The sequence below is a fragment of the Plectropomus leopardus genome, chromosome 22 (assembly GCF_026936395.1).
Source record: "Plectropomus leopardus strain MGB_pleo_1.0 chromosome 22, ASM2693639v1, whole genome shotgun sequence".
Lineage (NCBI taxonomy): Eukaryota > Metazoa > Chordata > Actinopteri > Perciformes > Serranidae > Plectropomus > Plectropomus leopardus.
Window position 1 is genome coordinate 13,454,379 of NC_142197.1, and position 17,508 is coordinate 13,471,886.

At 39.6% G+C, this 17,508-nt stretch overlaps 2 protein-coding genes across 3 annotated transcripts; one reads left to right on the plus strand and one right to left on the minus strand.

The window, feature by feature from the left end:
- The first annotated feature begins 1,221 nt into the window (after positions 1-1,221).
- LOC148185879 (cell adhesion molecule CEACAM5-like) lies at positions 1,222-9,165 on the plus strand. The gene is made up of 13 exons (XM_088072387.1): positions 1,222-1,293; positions 1,423-1,473; positions 2,147-2,395; positions 2,478-2,744; positions 3,478-3,774; positions 3,872-4,141; positions 4,606-4,854; positions 4,938-5,201; positions 5,611-5,856; positions 5,980-6,294; positions 6,722-6,997; positions 7,132-7,380; positions 8,617-9,165. The coding sequence occupies exons 1-13, from the start codon at positions 1,245-1,247 to the stop codon at positions 8,637-8,639; spliced, it is 2,805 nt and encodes a 934-aa protein (XP_087928513.1). The 5' UTR covers positions 1,222-1,244; the 3' UTR covers positions 8,640-9,165.
- On the minus strand, positions 9,164-17,089 carry rpap3 (RNA polymerase II associated protein 3). Of its 2 annotated transcripts, none has more exons than XM_088072389.1 (17): positions 16,932-17,089; positions 16,588-16,748; positions 15,408-15,563; positions 14,452-14,562; positions 14,234-14,361; positions 14,029-14,150; positions 13,708-13,778; positions 13,490-13,624; positions 12,736-12,863; positions 12,525-12,646; positions 12,024-12,094; positions 11,701-11,793; positions 11,047-11,246; positions 10,739-10,910; positions 10,201-10,298; positions 10,022-10,122; positions 9,164-9,924 (listed from the first exon to the last, which is right to left on the minus strand). In XM_088072389.1, the coding sequence occupies exons 2-17, from the start codon at positions 16,738-16,740 to the stop codon at positions 9,839-9,841; spliced, it is 1,947 nt and encodes a 648-aa protein (XP_087928515.1). In that variant the 5' UTR covers positions 16,741-16,748; positions 16,932-17,089; the 3' UTR covers positions 9,164-9,838. The 2 variants fall into 2 exon arrangements, with proteins under 2 accessions (XP_087928515.1, XP_087928514.1); XM_088072388.1 differs by having other exon boundaries at positions 15,408-15,566.
- Positions 17,090-17,508: the final 419 nt, after the last annotated feature.

A 17,508-nucleotide genomic window follows, 5' to 3' on the forward strand; every position in this document is an offset into this window, starting at 1 on the left:
CCACACTAAGATTTCTAAATGCACAAAATCATCCTAAAACAGGACAGCAAAAAAGAATAACAGCAGCCCGAATAAGAGAGCTTCTGACTGACAACGTCAGTCAGAACGTCAGTCAGAAGCATATGCATAATATGACATATGCCTCAGGTTGAGGAGGTATCAGAAAGTCCTGAGTGTGGATTTTTCCACCTCTCTTATCCCTCAGAAAGTGCGTCTTCACACCCTGATTGGCTCAAAGGGAAAATGCACCAAGCTGCTCTCAATTCTTAACTAGGAGTCAGCACCCACAGCCTGCACAACAGGTGATCAGAATCACCCTCTAATCAACTCCAGAGAATTGTGACACTCAGCTAAAAATGTATGTGTAAAAGAGAAATCATGCAAGTCCCAAAGAATGAACAACTGCTACAACATCCTGAGTTAAAGCTGTATTTAGTCAGTTTTGTAAAAAAATAACTTTGGTATTTGCAAGAATCCACTGCATGGTAGATTCTTGCAAATTCCATTGGAAGTAATAGTAGGAAGAGGCACTGTGCATTTTTTCACATATTATCTGTCTCATGGACTACTGTCAGGATGTAATAACAGTTTCATCTAAATAAAAACTCAAATAAAAGCTACAAACTACAGCTTGAAACCATTTCAGTCCAGCTTCAAAAATTTAAATAAAATAAAATCCCTCTTTGACTTGCCTTGCAACCCATTGCCAGAATACATATTTTTATTAATAATAACTCCATATATATTTATTTCAACAGAAAACACAACATTAGAGCAAAAATGCACACAAACTGTAGTTTCAACTTTTTTCTGGTTAAGAAGAAGAGGAAAAACGTGCTTGTTACTATTTTCATTTAGATTGAAAATACATGACATACTGTGTGTATGTGTGTGTTAATAAAAGGTATATAGTAACAGAACCACAAGGAAAACATAAAAACATATCAGATCTGGCAGCAGCTGAAGTTTTATTCTGTCAAAATGTGATAAATTAAGTTTATAATATTTACATCTGCAGCTGCAGGCTGATATAAAAGATGCAAAAGAAACCACAACCCACTGAAGACAAAACAACACGTCAGCTGAATAAAGCAGCTGATAACCTTTGCCAGGAACATTCGATCATTTGCTGTCTGTGTCTCTAATGAGCGTGTGATAACACTAGGCGAGGCCTTTCCCCCGATGGATTATAAGAGGGTGGATGATCACAAGTGTGCGGATAGTTGTTCTGACTGTGCAGCACCATGGATCACTCAGCCCCTCTGCTGCTGCTGCTGCTCACCTGCCTGGCAGGTAAGAGACATCATCATCTACTCATGACATTACTTATTGCACTGGACATTTAGATACATTATTTTTAGGATTTACTTGAAGGAGCTGCAATGAATGAATTATGTTAATTTATTCTTTTCTCATATAAAGGTTTTTCTGCCAGTGAAACTGCAGCGGGTGGAACCGTGGGGGAAACCTCATGTAAGATTGAATTCAGATTCTTACACATAACTATGAGCTTCGGATACATAAAAACTGCTTTAAAGCAGCTCTTATATGATTCTCTTATTGTGCTGTATGCATGGATGGATCGGGAGACAATAGGTCTTATGGCACAAATTTTGTCTCATTGTGGTTGTTTTGTGTCTCTCTGTGGCAATTTTGTCTCTTTAAGGCATTTTGTGTCTCCTTTTGGCTGTGTCTCATTGTAGTTGTTTTGTGTCTTTTTAGGGTCTCTTTGTGGCTCTTTATAGTCATTTGGTGTCTCCTTATGGTCATTTTGTGTCTTTCAGGGATTACTTTGTGTCTCTTTGGTGTCTTTTTGTGTCACTAAGACATTATTTTGTGTCTTTTAGTTATTTCTTTGGGGTCTCTTTAGGATCTGTTTGTGTCTCATTGAGATCTTTGTCATTTTGAGTGTCTCTTCCAGGTCTCTTTGTTTCTCTTAGTTATTGTTTTGTGTCTCTTTGTTGTCCTTTCATGTGTCTTTTAGTTGTTTTATGACTCTTTATGGGCATTTTGTCTCTTTGTTGTCTTTTTGTGTTTCCTTGGGATAATCTTTGGGTTGTATATCACTCTTCATTCATGTGCTTCAGTTTTCTTAAAAAGGTTTTATTTGGAGAAAAATGTTGTCTGTTCTTCCTTCCACGTGCAGACGGGCCGTCCTCAGTGGAGATCAGTGGGGTTGATGTGGTGACAGTGGGAATCCCATATGGTTTCCAGTGTACTGCCAGTTGCTACCCGGGCTGCAGGTACAGCTGGACCAGAGGCAATGTGACCTCTCAGGGGCCCGAGCTGAGCCTGCAGCTCCTGCACATAGTGCCAACACAGACCCTAACCTGCACGGTGATCAACCCGACAACAGGGAGGTCAGCGACTGTCAACAAAATGCTGCAAGTGACAGGTATGAATGACCCAACAGAACTGAAATTCATGAATCCCACAGCACAACTTCCTTCAACCAAACCTGTTTCCAAACTTTCCAGCTGGTCCGTCAAACATACACATCAGCGGTCCAGGCTTTCTGACTGTAGGAACTGAATCCACCTTTACCTGCTCAGCCAACTGCTACCCCTCGTGCAGCTACTCATGGCGTGTTGTCTGGGAAGGGGAGACGCTCCGTACTGCAGAAGGCAATACCATTTCTGTCGCTCCAGCTGCCAGTACTGTCCTCTATGAAAGTCTGATCTGTGAGGCTGAGGACACCGTCTCACATCTCTACATCTCAACCACTCTGACACTGCCAGTGGCAAGTATGTAAAAGAACCTAATGAAAATGAACAATCATCAAGTAACAATCATTAGAAGTCATCCCACTGTGTTTACTGTTAAAACAGTTGGCATTTCATCCATTTCTGTGACCGACTACCTTAGTAATAATACTTAACTTAGATTTGTGATTAGATTTTTTTGGACAAAAGGAAGCATGCATCCACTCATGGATCGAGTCTTGTGCTCATGACAGTAAGAGATGTAAACATTAACGTTGTAATGTTAGCAAGCTCATTGGTGAGCTAGCAACAGATGCACGCTGTCTTCTGCGTGGTGATTCGGCTGGCGTGTGTAGTTCAGTAGAGAGAAAATAGTTCCTACGTGAAACTGCTCACAACAAGGTCTGTGGATTATCTTGAGTAACCAGGACATTAATCCTGGGGACAGACATTGCTGTTGAATTTCAAATGTATTTTTTTGGCACTTTGAGAACCACAGGCCGAGTGCCATCAAGTTCCTGATGGCTGATATTTCCAACACCCAGCAACTTACACCAAAACAATCTAGACTGATAAACTTCACTTTTGGGGTGAACTGTCCCTTTAGCATTTCAAGTTATCAGCCGAGCCAGTTCAAATTGCTGAAAGACTAAAAGATGCAGTCACGAGATATAAATAAAGTTGCACATGGACTTTCAAATCAATTCACTTTGTGCTCTGATTGGGAAATAAGCACAATATATTCAAACTTCTCTTTATCAAACTTCTTTTTCAGGCGTATCTGACATCAGCATAACTGGTGACAGCACAGTGACGATGGGGACACAGCACCTGTACAGGTGCTTTGCTCTGTGTGTCCCATCCTGCAGTTTTATATGGAAGTACATGGGCAAGACTTTCCATGGAAAAGAAATCCAGACACCCATCATGCATCAGGGGAACAAGAAAAAGTCTGGCAACCTGGTGGCGATCATTTTCAGTGACTACTCTAAAATCGAGCCTCTGACCTGTGAGGCAACAAACACTGCGTCTCATGTCACGGCCACCACCACTCTGGAGCTCACTGTCATTGGTGAGTTTGGGGCATTGCTACTACCTTGATGTTTCATTCAGAAAAGGGTATGAGGTAATCACATCATGCTGTTCATATTCATATTGTCTCTGCACAGACCCATTCTCAGTGCGTCCCACCTCCCAAGCCCTGCCGGTTGCAGGCACGTCTTTCTCCGTGCAGTGTGTCGGCCCTCAGAACCCAGGCTCTGTTACATGGCTGAAGAACAAACAGCCAATGCCAGCATCTGAAAGAGTGCACTTCTCCTCTGACAACATCACGATGACCTTCAGTCCTCTCCAGCACGGAGACGACGGTTTATACCAATGTGTGGTGACACAGGGGGGTCCTCCCATACAGTCTGTTAGCTACGAGATGCAAGTAAATTGTGAGTATACAAAGATCATCACATGGTCATGCTGTGGAAGACGTGTTGCACCGCGTCCATGCCCCATGTACTCTGAACAAAAACTTGACCGCAACACTTTGGTTTATGCTCCCATTTTTCACAGGTCATAGATTTGAGACTTTTTTTTCATGCACTCAACATATATTTCTCTCAAATGTTTGTCACAAATTTGTTAAAATCTGTGTTAACAAGCATTTTTCATTTTCCAAGATAATACATTTTTTAAGGTAAAGCATGTGCTCAGGTCCAGGCAAGGTTGCTTAAATTTGTTTAAATGCAGATGTGTCAGAAATGATAATCTCAAAACACAAATTGCATTGTCATCAACAGGATCTTTGGCTTTCTATCCTCCAAAAGGGGGCATGACCTTGACAATTTACAAAGTACTTGCATGTGCCGGCCTGATTTATCTTTGTATCCATCTGTTCCTCTTGCAATCACAGACGGGCCGTCGTCAGCGGAGATCAGTGGCGTCGACATAATGACTGCTGGAATGTCGTATGATTTCCAGTGCTCAGCCAGCTGCTACCCGGCATGCCAGTTCACCTGGACCAGGGGTGGTGTGACCTCAAAGGGCCCAAAGCTGAGCTTGCAGATTAGGGAACTACAGTCGACACTAAACCTGACCTGCACGGCAGTCAATCCTGCTACAGGAACATCAGTCACTGTCCAGAAGATGCTGCAAGTCATAGGTAATACTTTGTTTAAAAATAGAACTTTAGCTCAGATGTTGTTTTACAGCAGAAATACAATAAACCAGTTTCCAACTTTTCAGCTGGACCATCTAATGTACAGATCAGCGGTCCAGCCTTTCTGACTGCAGGAGCTGTGTCCATGTTTAACTGCTCAGCTGACTGCCCCTCCTCCTGCAGCTACTCATGGACCGTCTCCATTGATGACGAGACGATCAGAACAGCACAAGGCAATATCATTTCTGTCATTCCTTCTAATCCTGTCATCTCTGCAACTCTGGTCTGTAAGGCTCAGGACAGCGTCTCACATATCTACATCTACAAGGTTCTGCAGCTGCCGGTGGCAAGTATGTGAAAGTGAATTTGCTACTGCCGTGACACCTTTGACTGTATAAAATAAAGACATTATTAAAACCGGTGGCCATGGCGTAAACTCATAGGATTGTTACATCATCTGGAAGGGCAATGTGGTATTTTAAATAACACTTAAGTAATCATTTAATGAAAAAACTAAAACAGGAATCTGGAGTAACACTTCACCCCTCCTACTTTGCAACTCTGTGACTTTAAGCCATTATTAACATTGTATTTATCCTTTATTTTCATGACTACACTCATTAGAGTTTAACTGTAAATGACTTTTTTACTGCAAATTTACCTGTTGGATTATTTGACTTTGATGACATTTCAACTGCATACATGTTCTGCTGTAATTTACCAAGTGAGCGCAATATACATTGTCATCTTTTTCTATAGGTTTATCCAACGTTGCCATTGATGGGGACAGTCAAGTGGCAATTGGAAAACAGTACACATACATGTGCCTCGCCTCCTGCTCTCCATCTTGTGCATTCACTTGGAAATTCATGGGGAAGAATTACAAAGGCGAAACACTGACGATCACTGTTAGTGACTACGCTAAACAGGAGCCTCTGACCTGTAAGGCAATGAACACTTTATCTAACGCCACTATGGCCGCCACGATGAACGTCACTGTCGAAGGTGAGCCTGTGGTATTGCTCACGCAGATTTTGAACAAGTTTGAGATCTTTTATGTTGTAGGTCTTTTATGTTGCCTTAGTAGACTAGCAATGTTCCTCACTTTTTAATATTCTCCCTGCACAGATCCATTCTCAGTGCGTCCCTCATCTCAGGCCCCGCCGGTCGCTGGCAAGCCTTTCTCTCTGCAGTGTGTTGGCCCTCAGGAACCAACCTCCATTACATGGCTCAAGGACAAACACCAAATTCCAGCGTCTAAGAGAGTGCAATTCTCCCCTGACAACATCAAAATCACCTTCAGCTCTCTCTTGCCAGAGGATGGAGGGTTGTACCAATGTTTGGTAGTAGAGAGTGCAAACAGCACGGTCGAGTACAACAGATTGCTCAGAGTTGAGGGTGGGACCCCCATCCTGTCTGTTGGCTACCTGATGCAAGTAAACTGTGAGTATTACAGAGTCATGAAACTCAATGTATTCACTGTAATTGCTGGGCGTTAAGAGGATATGCAAAGTCTTCATTAGCATGCAGACAATAGAAAGTGGCATCAATCTTCTCATATCAATCCTCCCAAAATGGCAAAATATTTCTTCAAGGGGGTTCTCTGTGGACATCAGAGCTTATGATTTGTCTGGTTCGCAACATGGAGGTGGCTAGAGTGGTGGCTAGCAGCTAATGGGGCTAACTCCATTATAGGACTGCAGCAATATACCAGATTTAAGTTATTGTAATATGAAAGTTGACAATTATCATACCGGGTACATTTTTTCTCTTTATCTTAGTTTCTCCACTATATTTTTCCGTAGCAAAGTTAAAGTGTTGACGATCCAGTCAGTACTGAGTTTAAAATAGGCTGTCTTATCTTACTCAGATGGGCCAGATGAGGTGCTGATTGTGAAACCCAACAACGTGCCGGTGGGTGAGGTGATGTTCAGTCAGCCTGGTTTCACAACGGAGCTCCAATGTTTAGCTGACTGCGTCCCCATCTGCTCCATCAACTGGTTTTACAACCGCGAGCTCCTGACTACAAACGCCACCATGTTCTTCACGCCTGTAACACCTCCATACGAGGCTGACCTCACCTGTGTGGCATCAAACTCAGTGACAAAGGAGAACAAAGAGGCGAAGACCTTAGTGGTGGTGCCTGGTAAGCAAATATTATGGGACGAAGTAAGACATTATTCCTCTTTTGTGATGTTTTCTGCATAGATGCACGTGTTTTGGCAGGTTTTTGTACAGTTCAGAATGCTTTGGCTTAAATATGTGGCTCTTCTCTTGCAGATGGACCACACAATGTGATCATCCAAGGACCAGATTCTCTTGAAATCGGGATCACAGCGAGCTTTACGTGCTCGGCCGACTGTACTCCTCCCTGCAGATTCAAGTGGACTTTGTACGGGTCGACTTTCACGGGTAGTGAGATTGACATCACTGTAAACCGCCACGTGTCCAAAGAGTCCATCAGCTGTCAGGCTGAGAACACATACACCGGGAAGACGTCAACGTTTAATGAGACGCTCAGTGTCTCAGGTAGGCTGTTGTTGGGTGTTCTTAGACATACTGCCCTCAAAAGCAAAGAGTCTTTCAGCTATATTTGGTTGAATTTTGGTTGTGACGTCAGGTGACCAAAATTCAATATCATGACAGACGTCTGATGCCAAAGTCATCTTGACATGGAATACCGACATTTAAGTCGTAAAGTTCAGAGAACAAAATCCAACGTCAACGTAAAATGTAACAATGTTAACATCCACACAACAGAAACGTCATCAGACACAACCTGATATTTATTCCAATCAAAATTTAACGCCCTCCCGACTTAAAAGTCACACGTCTCCCGACGTCATTTTGACCACAGCTGCCAGAGTATCTACAGCGGCAGTGAAGCGAACTGTAAAACAAATAAAAAATACAAGGCGGCAATAGCCAAAATGCTAAACGTGAGGCTTTTAAACAGCAGTCCACAACTACAGGTGACACCGCTGCAGCTCATAGGGGTGGGGAAAAAAATCAATACAGCAACGTATCATGATATTTGTGCGGCAATATTGTACTGATACACGAACGGCAAGTATCGATTTTTAAATTTTTTTATGTTGAAAATACAAATAAAACTCCTGGTAGCCTACTAGGATAATAAAATCTTTTTTTTTCAGTCAGCTATATACATTTTTGCATTAATTGAATTGATTGAAGTGAGAAACTTTATAAAACTTTCTACTGTTAGATAAATCAGATGTTGACAAAGTTTTCCATTAAGGACATAATTTACAGTTGAACAAAAGGGCAATAAATAGCAATATATTGCAATGTGTGTTATCACATAACTCAGAATATTACAAAACAATAAAAATCTTAACATTGTATTGTGACTTAAGTATTGTGATAATATCCCACCCCTAGCAGCTACGTTCAATATTTATGTAGTCTATAGTATCTTTTAAACTGCCTATTACAGGTAGGTGTATTATGGCTTTATGCTGGCTGGCTCTTCTGATCAAAGGCACAATTGCAAAATACGGGGGCAGACTTAGCTAGCTGTTAAGCAAGACAGCACTGAAACAGTGTCTTTGTAAACGGCGTCTATTGGGAAGTGAAAGCTGTAGTCAGCACAGCATCACGGTGATTCAGTGTAGTAAAAAAGATCACAATCAGTCAGTGAAAAACTACATTTTGAGCAAACATTTAGTAAACTAAATTTTGTCTTTGAATGGCGGTGTAATTGTTACCGTTACCTGACTCTAATTTATGTGCTTTTCACTGCAGATCCTCAGTGGTGCGGCTGTTGAGACACTCGAAGAACTGCACTCATTCTTCAACTACACCCTCCTGATCTGCTCAAGCTCTGCACACAGTGGAGCACAAAGTTTAAGTTTGATAATCTTCTTATTAATGACACTTAATGTATGTGTATGACTGTATTTGCTCAAGCATTGCGTGCTCTGAATGTGATAGACTGGCGACATGAAAGGGGTGTTTCCCTGACTTTAGCATAATGCATGCTGGGACAGGTTCCAACCTCTTTGTGACCCTGAACAAGATTAGACAGGTAGAGAGAAAAGATAGACGTATTGTGTGCTTGAGTGATGAGTTTTGGGGTTTTAATTGCACAAGGCTAATCTCATTCTCTTTCATGATATATTCCAACTTGTCTTGCCAAACAATGTGCACTATTATTCTTTATTAAACAAGGAACTACTGCAAATTTGATAACCTGATGCTAATCCATCACCTCTGTGACACATCTGAGATTGCTATACGGACTCTCTTTGATCTTCTGTAGTGACTGATTCAACAACAGCCCACAAACAAATTAAAAAATACACCTTTATTTGTTGTGTTTCCTAAACATCTGTATTGGCAGAATACTTGGGACTCCTCTCTCACATTGTCAAACTGAGCAAGTTTAGCCAATAAAATGTTTTTTTCTTTTTTCAGGCAGAATTTGGGGAACATTCAAACAGGGCTGAGTACTCACAGAGACTAATCCATACATGTGCTGCATTCAAAAACGTCTGAAAAATCTGAAAACTTCTTACAAAAATTCCTTGTTGAACATCCCTGCTGTTTAGGGTATAATCCTCTATAAGATGTTTTTTTATCCTTGCATGCTCATACATTTGTGCAGTAAATGGTTGAACTCATACATTCATGCAGCAAAGTTGCAGATTTTCTGAAGCATCATAAATGCTGCTGCAAAGGAGTCTACAAAGGAAGTCTCTATTTTATCAGCTTTAAAGGGACAGTAAACTGTCACTTAATACTTAAACACAACATGTTCTCCATTACCATCTGCAATATGTGAATTTCCAGTTTTAATTAAACGCGGTGTTATGAATAGAATCTATTCAGGGCTGTAAACACAGCAGTCCAATTTAATAAAAATGAAACATTTATTTAGTATTAGAATATAACTATGGGGTCTTGTTGGCTCTGAAAATAATGTAGCACTTTGTGTTGAGCTTAAACTTCTAATGAACTCGCGGCATCACACACCGTATTTCTTCTGTAAGGCCGCGACAGATGATCCCTCCAGCTCAGCTCGGCGAAGGAAGTCAAACAGTTCTTTAAGCACTGGGATAAAGAAAAAAGACACAGAAATTATCAATAAGATGGGATGTGCGGGTGAAAAGTATGAGTCATCTTCAGCAGCACATCAAAGAGACTCAACCTGTCTTCTCCGGGGACGACAGGAACATAACGGCCATGTCAAAGCGCCTCACACTCGCCAGACTCCTGAGGATTTCCAGCGTGATGGTCGGTGCTTCATTCCTAAACAAGACCGGTGTTATTGTACAGAAGTAACAGTACAGGATTAATTACTTTCCATGAGCATCTTTTAAAACTTACTTGATATAGAAAGCGTGCAGCGTCCTCAGGATCTGATTGAGAATGTCAGGTTCCAGGGAGTTGTGGAAAATGTTTGCATACACCTCAGGCTTGATTTGCTGCAAGATGAGAAGAAAAATGAGGCTGAGAGCCTTACTTAAAACGAAACAATGCAGAGCGACGTTGACATTTAGACTGTTTTCAAGCACCAAGTCTTATGTGTTTGTCAAATTCAGTGTCGTTGATTTATAAAGAGATTTTGTCTGTGAAAATCAGACTAGGTTGACAAAGCGATGAGATAATTGCATCATGGAAATCAAAAAAGGGTTAGCGTCTGCAGAATACCACTTGAGAAGAATAAATAAAAGATCTAAAACACAAAAAATAAAAGAATAATAAACTCCACTGCACTCAGAGCTGTTAGACATGAAATATAATCTGCACGTGAGTGCTGACGCTGTGCTGACAGCGTATAATGATTCTGTCTGAGCACAAAAATATGATCTTGTCACCAGTAAGTGACCAGTCAGATTTTTTTTTTCCAAACACACAACCTTACCTTCAGATATCTGTAAATCACTTCAGGCTGGTTTCCGATCTTTCGGAAGTCGGCCTCTAGCTGGAAGCTGTTGTTGGGTGGAGGAGGCAGGTCTGCTTCTGTCGGAGAGGGGACTGCTGAGGGTTCAGGAACAGTCCTGATGTTCTTCTGCTCGGGTTGTTTGGTTTGACTGCTAAAAAAAAGAAACAGAACATTTGTTTACTGGGAATAATCAATACCATATCCAAAAAAATAATGCAACATTTATTGAGTGCTTCACAGACTTTGTTCAAATCACACAAAAACAACATGAATATAAAAGTACTAACTACTCAGGTGAATGTGAGGAGATTTCTGCTATCTCCTCAATCTTGATCATTTTGGCGCTGGGTGAAGTCGACAGTGGAGAGGATCCACGCTCCGCCTCATTCATCACCTCCTGGATGAAGGATTTGGACCCACCAGACTCCACCTCGGACACTGTCACCTTTCCACTTACTTCCTCAATATCAATCCTCCTCAGAGGTTTCTGCAGAGCAGCACAATCAGTCGCATATCGAAATCTTCAGATCAGTGATTACACAAAATAAAAATGACTGACTACAGATGTTAAGGTGAGACATTACATGGTGAAAGCAAGTATTTCATGCACTGGTCAATTTTGAGAAGTTTCATTGTGATATCTGTCTGGATTGCAGCGTCACCATATACTTTGATGTCTGTGTTGCCACCTGCTGGACAAATAATGTTACAGCATGCTGTGAAGAGTCCACTGTAAAAGCACGTCCGCTTATATGATGCGTTAATCAATTAAAGGATCCTTTCAGAAATTAAAATATATTATCCTGCTTATACAGTAAACCTTTTTCCTGGAATTGAGTCACATAACTTCAGTGTTTTAGCATCAGAGTGAACTTCTTTCCTGCCTTCTGTGAAGCAAAAACATCTATTTAGTCTGCACTGAGGAAAAACTTGCAACTCACAGTTGACCGCAGATGTATTGGTTTGTCTATCGGCTGAACTGTCCTCCGCTGTGTGCTGTCTGGTGTTTGGAGAAGGCCGCTGGAGGCCACATCCTGTCAAAAAAAAAGGATGACATTATAAAAAGAGAGAAATGATGTCTGTAGAAGATCAGACCTAATAAAGTCTGACGTGTCAATTAGTCTTTAAATTAGATTGGAATTTCAGCATTTATGTTGTCGCTGATTCTGAAACACAGTAGATGATTCATTTCTAAGTCAACATGACAACTTCATTATTTATGAATTAAGATAAATTAAACTGAAAACTGGATTTTGAAACCTACTATCTGGAGTTTCTGGAGCTCGTTCAAGGCCTGCTTGTTCCCTGGCTCCAGTTTCAACACCTCCTGAAAATCTGTCACACACACACACACACACACACACACACACACACACACACACACACACACACACAGTGTTTTAATGGGCTAAACACTCAATAATAGAGCACAAAAATCCTCTTTCAGAATTTTTCAGCACAATTTTCTGTCAATTTCATTTTGTGACAATTGTTGTTGAGTGTTTTCATGCTAAGTTAAAGCTGATAAAGAAATAAAAAAAGGCCTTAAACCTAAATTGTAAACTTGCTTAAAATAGAATAAAAGCAGTTTTGTCACATAAATAAATTTGAAAATTAAAGCATATATAAACACAGATTATTTAAAAGAATATAGCTAAATACAGTATTGCAAAGCTTTCAGGTCATCCAGGTGTTAAAAAAACAAAAGGATAAATTGTAGTTGCGGCTGTTTGCCTTTGGAGGAAAGTGTTGTTCGATTCGGCACCTTGTTTGGCCTCCTCCAGTTTCCCTAAAGCCACTCTGGCGGTGGCACGACGGGCAAAAGCCTTGGAGTAAGTTCTGTCCAGAGAGATGGCTTTGGTGCAGTCCTCCTCTGCCTCCTGATATCTGCAGCAAACAGCAAAAAAAAAACATTTTAACAGACGCCTTTTCACTCTGACAAAAAAAAAAACTGGAGAAATAAAAGCTGTGCTGACTTTTCCAGCTTGAGGTAGGCCATCGCTCTGTTGGCGGGCAGCAGGACGTTCATGCTGTCTGCCTCCATGCCTCTGCTGTAGCACTCGACAGCCGCTTCATACTTTCCCTCTTTGAAATAAGCGTTCCCCTGAAACACACAATCAGAGCACTTAGGGAAACTATTTTTAAATAAACACAGCTTCATTTATTTTCAAACCTGTTACCATCAGGATCTAAAAATGTTCTTTTAAAGCAGACATTGCAGAAACTTCATCTTTGATGAGTAAATCTGGCAGGGTCTCATTTTTGTGACAATATAAATTGAGACCATCGCTCTTTTAGCCTGTTCTTAAACACCTTGTAGGCCACTGTACACTGTCCCTACAAAATAAATAAATAATTTTATTTATTTATTTATTTATTTTTTTTACTAAAAATCATAATACACAACAAAAAAAATAATAAAAAGCTTCCCCTAAACAAAAATAAAGTAAAATACAAGTAAAATTACATAGCTAATATATATTTTAAAAATAGATAAAAACATTGAAAACAATAAAATACAATTAAATTTACATCAAGACTAAAAAAGACAAATATTTAAATGGTCAAATTTAATTAAAAAAAAGTCTCCCTTACCAGAACAAATAAAGCTAAAAAAAAGCAGTGGCAAAAAAACCCAATAAAATTATTCCTCATATGGACATTTGGGCACATTTTTAATTTACCAGCCTATAATGTGTGAATGATTGAGGATGCTGCAGCAAAGCTTACTCTGTCTTTTTGTACAGCCGCCTCCTGTCGTCTCTGCTGTTCCTCCATCAGTTTCTGCTGCTCAGAGTCCGCTGCGGGAGCCTCCTGTGGCTGTGCGGCTTCACTCGGGACGGCCGGCGCCTGCTGTCTGAGAGTCTGAAACCATCCAGAGAAAGAGATGAAATAAAGAGAAGAGGAAAAAATGAAGCTAAACTCCAAAATGTTCACATCACACTCACCTCTCCGATTTTCTTCACTTCATTCTGTGCTTCCACATTCCCGGGGTCGAGCTTGAGAACCATCTCGTAATCTATTCAGGAACAGATTCATGTTGTTATCTCAGTGAGTTGTTGCTATTATTATTATCATCATCATTATTATTGTTATTATTATGTATTTATTTATATATCTACTATTATTATTATTAATTATTTTTTTATTCATTTTTTTATTTTATTATTTATTTAGTTTTCCCCTTTACTGAGATTTATCAACAGAAAGTTCTTATCTCAATGCACTCAAATAAAAAAGAAGATTTGATCCTGTGAACAGTTAGTCACCTTCTAACGCAGATTCATATTTCTTCAGTGCAAACCGTGCTGCTCCTCTTCGTGCGTACGCTTTGAAGTAGTTGCTGTCCAGAGCGATCGCCAAGTTGCAGTCGGACTCTGCCACAGCAAACCTGCACAGAACAAAGTCTCAGTGATTTACAGCGAAATAAAACTCCATCTTTGGTGCAATACGGCAGCCTTGTGATCTGTTTACTTTTTGAGTCTGAAGAAGGAGGTGGCTCTGTTTGTAGGGAGCACAGGGTTGTAAGGATCGGCACCCATCCCTCTGGTGTAACACTCAATGGCGTCGTCGTACTTCCCTTCTTTGAAAAAAGCATTACCCTGAAAATGAAAATATAATCTGCTTAACGAAAGAGTAAATTCTTCTTCTCTTTAGTTATGTCACTGCAGTACTTCTCATAAAGTATCTACCTTTTCTTTCTCAGCCAGCGCTCTCTCCTGATCCGCTGCAGCTTCCTCAGAGTCCGACTCGTTCGACTCTGCGGGACTCTCCTCCTTGTCCATCTCTGCCAGAGCCTTGTCCTGAAACCACAGACGCGTAAATCTCTGAGTCAACTGCTCCAAGACTTAACTGATCATGTCCAATCATCATGTTTTTAAAGAATTGATTCACTGGAGGAATATTCAAAAAGAGATTAAAAAGGTATTGACTTCATCAAAAAACAACTCTTTAAGCCTCCTGGCTAAAGCCGCAAACCCCCAGCATTAATCAATGCAGAGGCAGGGTAAAATGGAAAAAATACAAAAAGATGACAGTTTAATAACGAAAATGAGTGCTTCTACATGGACATGAATAACCCGTTTATGATCGTTTTTTGGAGTGTCCCGTTTATGTGTTTAAGCATGTAAACACCGTTTTATGCTTATGAGAAACTTAATGTGCGAGGTGGAGGACTCTAAAAGAAACTGGGATACATACGCAAAATGTGAATAACCCGATTTCTCTGTGCTCATGTAAACACAATATCCCGATTATGGTCATAAACAGTATAAGCCTCACAAACTGGTTATTCATATCCATGTAATCGCACTCAGTGGCCCCTCGTCACCTCTTTGTCGTTATTGTGATTATTATCATTTTAAGCTTCATTTTATCACTTTTTTCAATGGTATTGTTTTTACTGTTTTGTATATATATATATATATATATGTGTGTATTTTTCTTGTGGTTTTTTTTTTATTGAATTATAAATTGTAAAGTTTGGGTTGTGTGCTCATCTTGTAGGTGTATTTTGGAAATTAATATCCCCACCAAAGGTGTATTAAATATTGTTGAATATGGACATGATAAATAAAAGATTTAAAGTATGGATGAGTATGAATATGACTGTAAACATATCCTCCAGAAAAAAGAAAGAATTAACTACCACGTCAAACTTGTCCCACGATCTGTAGTCGTATGCTTTTATCCTCGAAGCTTCCTTGGACTCCTCTGTCTTGGCGTCTCCGTTGCCCTCCTTCTTCTTCTTCTTCCTTTCCCTCATCTTTGTTTTGTAGTCTTTGTTGCGCACTGGTGGGAGCTTCTTCTGAAACACAGACACAACACGCTGCTCACACCTGAAGATCATCCACAGGTGCAGTGGTGTAATGTAATGGAGTAATAATACCTTGTAACAATATTTGAGTATTTTGGGAGTATCTGTACTTGGGTTTTTATATTTCTGTCAACTTTTACATTTACTCCACCACATTTCCTCAGAGCGTTTTCATTACTTAATTACTACAAAAAATCGTAACATAAAATTGTAAGGTTTGGCATATCAGTGGTCCTACCTTGCAAGTTAGATCATAAATTAATCACATAAGAGTTATAGCAAAGCGTCATTCAAGTGTAACGTATTCTGTATTTTTAAGACTTTATTAATCCCGCATTTGGGATATTCACATATTACAACAACTCAAGAACTAGAAGTAGAAGAGAGAAAAAGGGTGCTGATAAAGATACAAATATTACAAAAATACAAATCAGATAAAATTAGAAATATAAAATCTATAAACATCTTTCACTTATACATTTACTGTATCCCCATGACTGACAGTTGAATAGGACAGCTTAAAACACACAGTGTATTTACTGTACGTATATAGAAATATAGCCTACAGACATTATTGCACAGGTGGTGTAGAAGACGAAACAAACATCAAAATTCATCTATAACTAAATACAGGAATAAAGAATTCAATATAAATACAGGAATAAAGAATTCAATATAGATACTAAAACAATGAATGTATAGCTAAATACAGGAATAAATAAGTAAAAAGGTAAATATAAAAATAATGTGTACCCAAATACAGGAATAGATAAGTAAATTCTTAATTTCTTTAATACTAACATGTACTTGTACTTTTACTTCCAATACTTAAGTACATTTAATATAAAGAAAAAACTTCTGATACTTAAGTGAAGTAAATATCAGACACTTTCGCTCAGGTAACAATCTAATAGGTGATTTTAACTTCTACCAAAGTCATTTTCTGGTCAGACATCTGTACTTTTACTCAAGTATGTCTTTCAGGTACATCATGTGTGCAGCAGGGACAAACCTGGTCCTCCTGGTGTCCTCCTGTCCTCAGCTCCTCGTCCTTCTTCTTGATGTCCGTCTCCCAGCTCTCCAGCTCCCTCATGAAGCCGTGCAGATCCTCCGCGTTTTGCCGCATCTGAAGCTGTAACTCAAAGGCTTTGTTTCCCCCGGACATGTTACTGCCTGTGAAAGACACATTTGTTTTGGAGAAATTGTTGTTGTTGCAGTTGTGGTCTTGAAGTTTCAGCCGAGAGGAAGAATCACGCCGTCATGCGTTTGAGGCTAACAGCTAGCTAGCAAAAAAACACTTCGAGCGGATAAAGTAAATATATGTAACTCTGTAACTACATGAACCTTGTAAAGTACCTGACAACACTTCCTCCTCCGGCTGATAATTACAGTTATAACGTAGCAGCAGTTATTTTGGCTAATTACGACAACTCAGTGTGTCGGTATTGATAGCTTTCTGTTTACGTTGGGAGCCATGACAGCAGAGTACCAGCAGCCTTTGCGCTGCTGAGCGTGCGCAGGGCGTAACCAAAGATCGTCTATTGTTTCTACAGAAAACTTACTGTAACTATAATTGGGTAGCCCATACAGAGAAAAAAAAAAACAAAAAACAAAAAAAAAACCAACTTTCAATAAATAAATAAATATTTAAATATGGAAATAAATAGATGGATGTAAAACTAAATAGGCAACATTTTTGTACTGCATTTTTTTTGGTATGATTCTTTACCTGTATGTTAATGTTAACCTCTGCATAGATTTCTTAATTTGTTCTTGTAATTGCTTATTATTTCAGCTTTTATTAGTATTTTCTTTATTTATTTCTGTATTTGTTTATTTTATTTCTATTATATTTACTGGTACTTAGTTCGTTTTTTCCTCTTTCATAAGCCAAATTAATTTCTGTGTTTATTTATGTATACATTTATTTCAT

Bases quoted from the DNA above. Each gene is read 5' to 3' on its own strand.
- LOC148185879 (XM_088072387.1), top strand. From the start codon at position 1,245: ATGGATCACTCAGCCCCTCTGCTGCTGCTGCTGCTCACCTGCCTGGCA. The intron at 1,474-2,146 runs GTAAGATTGAAT...TTCCACGTGCAG, and splicing joins AACCGTGGGGGAAACCTCAT to ACGGGCCGTCCTCAGTGGAG. The intron at 5,202-5,610 runs GTATGTGAAAGT...CTTTTTCTATAG, and splicing joins TCTGCAGCTGCCGGTGGCAA to GTTTATCCAACGTTGCCATT.
- rpap3 (XM_088072388.1), bottom strand. From the start codon at position 16,740: ATGTCCGGGGGAAACAAAGCCTTTGAGTTACAGCTTCAGATGCGGCAA. The intron at 11,247-11,700 runs GTGAGTTGCAAG...GCTGCTCTGCAG, and splicing joins CAATACATCTGCGGTCAACT to AAACCTCTGAGGAGGATTGA. The intron at 10,123-10,200 runs GTAAGTTTTAAA...GGTCTTGTTTAG, and splicing joins CTGCACGCTTTCTATATCAA to GAATGAAGCACCGACCATCA.